Source organism: Cariama cristata, unplaced genomic scaffold (genome assembly GCF_000690535.1).
Source record: "Cariama cristata isolate BGI_N322 unplaced genomic scaffold, ASM69053v1 scaffold13378, whole genome shotgun sequence".
Classification (NCBI taxonomy): Eukaryota; Metazoa; Chordata; class Aves; order Cariamiformes; family Cariamidae; genus Cariama; species Cariama cristata.
Genome location: NW_009632923.1, coordinates 1 through 6,834, shown reverse-complemented (window position 1 = coordinate 6,834; position 6,834 = coordinate 1). Strand labels below are relative to the sequence as shown.

The window sequence follows — 6,834 nt, the reverse complement described above, 5'->3', positions numbered from 1 at the left end:
GTTGCCAGCGAAGCCCTGAACCGCTGCGCAGCCATCGCGTAACTGCGATCAGATGAGACCTGAATGAAGGAAGAAATGAAGGACCCTTTTCCTGCTCTGCCAGCAGCAAACTGGGGACTGGAGAGCCTCTGCACCGGACTCCCGTGTGTGGCTGCAGACCCCATTCCCCTGTGGGCTGCTTTTGAAGGCCAGGTTTGGAGTTTCTCCGTTGCCTTGTTCTCCCAGTGGTTCTGTCATTCTTGGCCTGTGAATCACCTTAGTGGAACAGTTTAGGAATGGTTTGTTCTTACGCTGTTGCCTTGGCTAGCACAGGCAGGTATGACTTGTTCCCAGCATTTAAGCATGCTCTGGAATACATCCCGTTCAAGGCTGGAATAAGCTTTTAAAGTGACTGTTGTTCTCGGTCCCTGCTGCCCAGGCGAATGGCTTTGGTGGGATCTGCCTCATCAATATTATCTTCTCGCTCTGAAGATAACTAAAGACACAACCATCCCCACTTTATCTGTGATTAGTGACGGTGCTCTGCCTGCGCAGAAAACAAGGGTTTTGGTCCGTAACGAGATCCCCCTCGTTGATTCTTCACCCTCGCAGCAGAGAGTCCAACTCAATCCCATGCTTCCTCCCCATAGCCGATGACATCAAGCCGTGTCCACGTTGCAGCGCTTACATCATCAAGATGAACGACGGGAGCTGTAACCACATGACCTGCGCCGTGTGTGGCTGCGAGTTCTGCTGGCTGTGTATGAAGGAGATCTCGGATCTGCATTACCTCAGGTGAGGAGGGGAGCAGCCCGCCTGGGTCCCTGGGGTACCACGCGCTCCTCTGAGCTGGCTGCAGGAGTTCACTTCGTGTGTTGGTCTTTCATCCTCCTGTCTCTCCAATCGGTCAGCAAAACTTTCTTCTTTCTGACCCAAAGAGCTGAGCTTTCTTCCCACTTTACAGTATGAGAATGCTCTTCCACAGCAAGAAAAGCTCCTCCTGATACAGTTGCGTTTGAGAGCTCTTGGCGTACTGGATATGAAACGTAGGCCTGGTAGTGTGATAATCACCTTGATGAGCCAATTAATCTTGATGGAGGGGGAAAAAGAGGAGAACCTTTTTTGTGTTGTCTACCTGCTTCCTAACCCCCTAACCTTTGGGTTTTGTTCATGTGGAAGTTGAACTTGGGGTTCTCGGGAATTGCTGTGGTGTTAATGTTACATATTTTTTTTTTTTCCTTCCATTAAGCCCCTCTGGCTGTACATTCTGGGGCAAAAAGCCATGGAGTCGTAAAAAGAAGATTCTCTGGCAGCTGGGCACGTTGATCGGCGCTCCTGTAGGCATTTCCCTCATTGCTGGCATTGCCCTTCCTGCTATGGTCATTGGCATCCCTGTGTATGTCGGGAGGAAGGTAAGCGTGGAGGGTACAAGGTTGGAGCTGAGCGATCTGGGGCTTTTGGGGCGTTCTCTGTACTCAAGGCATCTGACCAGAAATTTAAAACTGATACAAAGGGTGGATCTTTTCATAGAACCAAAATTCAGTTGTCTCTTCGAAACCTTGTCTTATCTTTTGGGCTTTGTGTGGGGAGAGGGAAGGTGGTGGCTGATAGCCCTTCAGGCTGAAGTCCCCTCAAATGTGTTTTGCATTGCTCTTGTGCCTCTGCCTTGAACCTGGAGCACCCGAGGACAAACCTGGTCCCTTTTAAACACATCCTGTGATGATGGGCTCTATGGGACAGGGGCTGGACCCTGAGCATCACACTTTGGCTTGCATAAGTCACTCCTGACCCGCTGCCCCAAACTGCGTGATCCTGGTGCGTGTCTGTGCTGCTAAAGAGGCGTTGAGAGGGAAGAAATGGCATGTCGGCACTGTATTTGTAGCTGCTTCTTTTTCTGGAACACGGACCCACCTGCTAGATCTGATCTGTGGGGAGGTCTGTGGTCGAGATGAGGTTCTTCAAGGGCTAATGCAGCTGACAAGGCTGTAAAATCACAAGCTTATTAATGTCTTCTGGTGATGGTTGCTCATGGCCAGGCTCTGTTCTCACCTGGTGCTTCTCCTTCCGTCAGATCCACAGCAGGTATGAGGGAAAGAAAACCTCTAAGCACAAGAGGAACTTAGCCATTACTGGTGGGGTCACCTTGTCTGTCATTGCCTCTCCAGTCATCGCTGCTGTCAGCGTTGGTAAGTGGGCACAGTCCCTTTCCCTTCTGGTGGGCCAGCAGTCGCCTAAACAAGTGGGTAGCCCAGCTCCGTGAGATGGGGGTGGCCAAAGGGCAGTTTGCAGGCTGCTGCTGTGTGCTCTTCTGGGCACGTCCCCCCGTTTCACATCCAGGCTGCACGTCCTCCCGTGCTTGCGTTGGTCTGGAGCCAGCACAGGGCTTGTCTGGAGCACCAGTTGCCTGTGCCACAGCCCATAGTGGAGTCCCTTGACACACCGACCTGTCCCTTACCCATGGACTGGTCTGGTGGCTGAGGTCTTGGGGGTTCAGCCAAAGCTCTTGGGGTTCCCTCATTCTGCGCTGCAGCAGCACAAACAAAGGGCTCCTCCACTCTCTGTCTGCAAAGTTGTGAACTAGGACCTTTAAAACCAGCATAAACACAACTGAAAGAGTCCCTACCCCAAAGAGTCCTTTCTGTCTGCCCAACAAAGCTCAGCCTTAAGCTCCTCTTAACTCAGCACATCCCACTCTCCAGGTATCGGAGTCCCCATCATGCTGGCTTACGTCTACGGTGTTGTGCCGATCTCGCTGTGCCGAGGCGGTGGCTGTGGAGTTAGCACCGCCAATGGAAAGGGTGTGAAAATCGAGTTTGATGAAGATGATGGACCGATCACAGGTAACATGATAACTAGTGAAGGGAAGGGGGGTGAAGCAAGACCCTGTCACTGCCTCTTGTAATGAAATGGGAGGGAGTCTTAACATTTCCTAGATCTGAGCATCTATCTTTACCTGGGTTTGGCTGGAAGCAGTTATTGCTTCAGTCTTCTGGTGATCAACTGTGTAGCTCTCAAAGCAAAACCTCAGCTCTTCCTCACCCTGGACGAGGCAGGCAGTCTGAGATGAGACACGTGCTGCCTGCTCTCTGACCCCCAGCTCTGCCAGCGCCGTCGCAGCCCAACGGTTCCCTTGCTGATTCCGAGTCCTGTGCGCTTCTTCCCTGCAGTGGCTGATGCCTGGCGAGCCCTGAAGAACCCCAGCATTGGGGAAAGCAGCATTGAGGGGCTGACCAGTGTGCTGAGCACCAGCGGCAGCCCCACCGATGGGCTCAGCGTGATGCAGGGCAACTACAGCGAGACGGCCAGCTTCGCCGCCCTCTCGGGCGGTACCCTGAGTGGTGGTGTCCTCTCGGGAGGCAAGGGAAAGTACAGCAGGTAACTGAACTGATGGGCACGGCGAGGAGGAGGTAGAGCCTCCCCAAGGCCTGTGTTGGTTGAGCAGGCTTATTTTGGGGAGCTCTCCAGGACTTTTGAGTGGTCCTTCTTTGACTTGGGAGTTGTCCCCTAGTATTTTTGCATCTTGGTGTGTTGTAAGATAACCAGTCCCAGCAGATCAGGCTACTTCTGGAGTCGGTGCTGGGCTGGTTCTTGCAAGGAGGACAACAGATAAATTTCTGTCCCTACTGAGCTCCTTGAAACTACAGAGCTGATGCTTCAGGTTAACTGGGAACAGCGCCGAGATCCCTGTGTGGGGTGCTGAAAGATCTTCCAGGCCTCTTATCTCAGCCTGGTGCTTGCTGTTCTCCAGTGGCCTGTAGCAAGCAGGGTCACTGCTTTCCAAGTCAGGAGGCTGCACCACAGTTGAGAGTAAAACTTGCCTGTGAGTCAGTTTGTTGGGTAATTAGAGACACGTGTTGATACGGCAGCCAGGATATAATCAGGGCTGTGCGCTAGATCTATGGAAATCGGTTCTTCGCAGGAATTGCGTGAGTCATAGATATAAACACAACTTTACCTTCGTCATGGAAAACAGAATGGGTTTACCTAAGCGGAGCCAAAAATGAGACTAAATGAGAGGAACCATTGGGGTTAAACTCCGTCATGCCGAGCTGGGCCAGCACAGAGGGCCTCTTGCTTTCCCGTGACGAACAGCAACTGGTGCCCCTTGGGGACCATCTAAGGCGTTTCTGAGGAATCCTTTTCTTTCCTGCAGGCTGGAAGTTCAGGCAGATGTCCAGAAGGAGATTTTCCCCAAAGACTCGGTCAGCTTGGGGGCTATCAGTGACAACGCCAGCACTCGAGCCATGGCCGGTTCCATCATCAGCTCCTACAACCCCCAGGACAGGTAGGAGGACGTGCGATGGTGAGAAGAGTGTTGGTAGTGGGTGTCCTGGCAAAACCTGTGCTCCGCGAGGTGCTGCTGTGGGTGGTGAGACGGCTGTAGTTGCACCAGCCTGTTCTTCTGTAGCTGGCAAGTGGATCGATCCTTTTACTAGCACAGAAGGAGGACTGGGGACAATTTGGGAACGGCCTCCATGCGTAGTGTGGAGGCTGAGGAGGGGATCTGCAGCTCAGGACCCTCAAGGTCTGTTCCTGGCTGCTCGTGGGGACTCTGGTGCTTTCCCGGTTCAGTCCCTGGCTCAGAGCCTGGGGATGATCTTGGCTGCTGTTGGGAGGACTCAGGGAGAGCAGCGAGTGCTGCTGTTTCCCAGATGCTGTGAGGTGATGAGCAGCATTTTGCTCACATTTGGGAAATGGGATCCTCGCAGTACAGTGATACAGTGCCCGGTGGTGACCCAGTTGAACCCAGTCACCGTCCCCAGTAACACCAGGGTGCTTGTTTTTGCAGGGAGTGCAATAACATGGAGATCCAGGTGGACATCGAAGCCAAACCAAGTCACTACCAGCTCGCCAGCGGCAGCAGTACAGAGGACTCACTGCATGTCCACACCCAAATGGCGGAGAATGAGGAAGAGGAGGAGGAAGAGGAAGAGGACGGTGAGCAGGAGCAGACGTGCAAACACCAAAGCTGTGAGCAAAAGGACTGCATTGCCAGCAAAACCTGGGACATCACCCTGGCCCAGCCTGAGAGCATACGGAGCGACCTGGAGAGCTCCGACAGTCAGTCGGACGACGTGCCAGACATTACCTCGGACGAATGCGACTCCCCCTGCTCTCAGACTGCAGCAGCCTGCCCACAGACCCCCAAAGCTAGAGGTGCCGAGAGCCCAAGTGCCCACCTGAGCCACTGTGCCCAAGCCGAGGGCTGCCGGCTGGACGAAATAGTCAAACTGGAGTGCATAGAAGCCAGAGTATTTTTAAGCACACTTGCTGTCATTGCATCTTTTGGGGCAGGGTTGTGTCCGTGTTGGCTTCTGTTTGCAGTTCTCCAGCTGGCTCCCCAGCCTCGCCTCGGGGAGTTGCTGTTTCTTACGTGACAAAAAAAGGAAAACAAAAAATCCCCATCCCTCTTTTTGTTTTAATTTATTGGTTTAAGCTCTGTGAGGTGTGTAAGAGTGTAAATATGTACGTGTGTCTGTATGTCTGCAAACATCCTAAGGGACTATTTGAATAAAGACTGGTTGTCATTCGACTCACATCTAGCCTATCCTTTCCAAAGATGTACGGTGAAATCTTCTGGCTGCCTTTGCCCTTTGCTCAAGGATTTGTGAGCACTGTCCTAGCCAAAGGCACAGGGAAAATGGGCGCGTCTCTTCTTCTGCCTCTAGAAAGTGGGGTGTGACAGCCTTGTTCTGTCTGCAGTGGTGAAGGGGACGGTGCATGTGCCACGCAGGGCTGCGGTGGCCGGACCTGCTTTGTCCTGAAGCTGTAGCAGGGAGAGGTCTCCCTTCTCCCCGCTCCCCACGCAGCAGGGCTGGGTACGGGTTAAAAGAGGGGAAGGATGGGGACCGATGCTGTGCTGAGCCAAATTGCCAGCGCTGCTGGGTGTAAGGGGTCTGAGGAGGCTGAGGGCTGGGCTGGTGGCTCAGGCAGGTTCTTAGGGACAAATGGCTTTGAGCCTCTACCCGGAGCAAGCCCTTCCCAGGAGCCAGGGCTGCCTTGCTGTCCCTGTAATTAAATTGTTCATGCCTTGTGTCTGCAACGAACTTTGCAGAGAGCATCGCTTAGCGAGGATCCACGAGTGAGGGAAGACTCTCCAAAGCACCCCTGGTGTGAGCAGAGCTGGGCTGCTCCTCCCGCAGCCACCTTGGCAAGCCGTTGTCCGCAGCCCCTCTGACTTGGCCTCTTGCCATCAGTAACTTCCCTGGAAGTTTCACGATGGTGATTGCCACCAAACCGACTCCTCTGAGTCACCTTCTGGGAAATCGGCACCAGCCCTAACCCCTCTGCTTTTCCCTCTCTGCAGGTCGGTCCCTGGTACCTGACGGTGCTGGTCTCTGCCCCGCGGTCCGGCAGCTTTTTGTGTGCCCTGTCCCAGCCCCTCAGCCCATGGCCAGGCCCCAGCCTGCTGCCATCGCTTTAGGTTGGGCTGACCTGAGTGTGCCGGGGAGATGGGAATGGATGGGGAAGGGGATGAGGCAGCGTAGTGTGGTGTATCGGCAAGGCATGGCACAGCGTGCCACGGCACGGCCGCCGGCTCAGCGGCAAGGGGAGCACAGGGGTGGGGACAGGGCTGTGGTTCCCCCGGGCAGAGGCAGGCGAAGGTGGAGTTATCCCTTCCTTCATCCCGGGGAGCTGGTCTGACAGGCACTGGAGTGGCAGTGGGTGCAACAGGCGAGTGGCTCTGGTGGCTTGGTGCTGGTCCTCGTCCTGGTCCTGGTCCTGCCTGGCCACGTGCGGACCCCAATGGATCCGGCTGCCAACCCAGGGGCTGAGGGCAGGGCAGGCCCCGGGGGCATCGGGGGGCTCTGATGACCTGGTCCTGGCCCGGTGAAGATGTGTCAAATGGGTGAG

General features: G+C 54.6%; 1 protein-coding gene across 1 annotated transcript in view; it reads left to right on the top strand.

Moving 5' to 3' along the window:
- Positions 1–5,509, top strand: part of RNF19B (ring finger protein 19B) — a gene marked incomplete at its 5' end in the record, with an annotated part of 6,754 nt that extends 1,245 nt beyond the window's left edge. Inside the window, 7 exons of the mRNA XM_009706561.1 lie at positions 630–774; positions 1,229–1,391; positions 2,051–2,165; positions 2,679–2,819; positions 3,147–3,354; positions 4,133–4,264; positions 4,769–5,509. Coding sequence (XP_009704863.1) covers positions 630–774; positions 1,229–1,391; positions 2,051–2,165; positions 2,679–2,819; positions 3,147–3,354; positions 4,133–4,264; positions 4,769–5,357 — 1,493 coding nt within the window. The remainder of the gene's footprint in view (positions 1–629; positions 775–1,228; positions 1,392–2,050; positions 2,166–2,678; positions 2,820–3,146; positions 3,355–4,132; positions 4,265–4,768) is intronic.
- Positions 5,510–6,834: the final 1,325 nt, after the last annotated feature.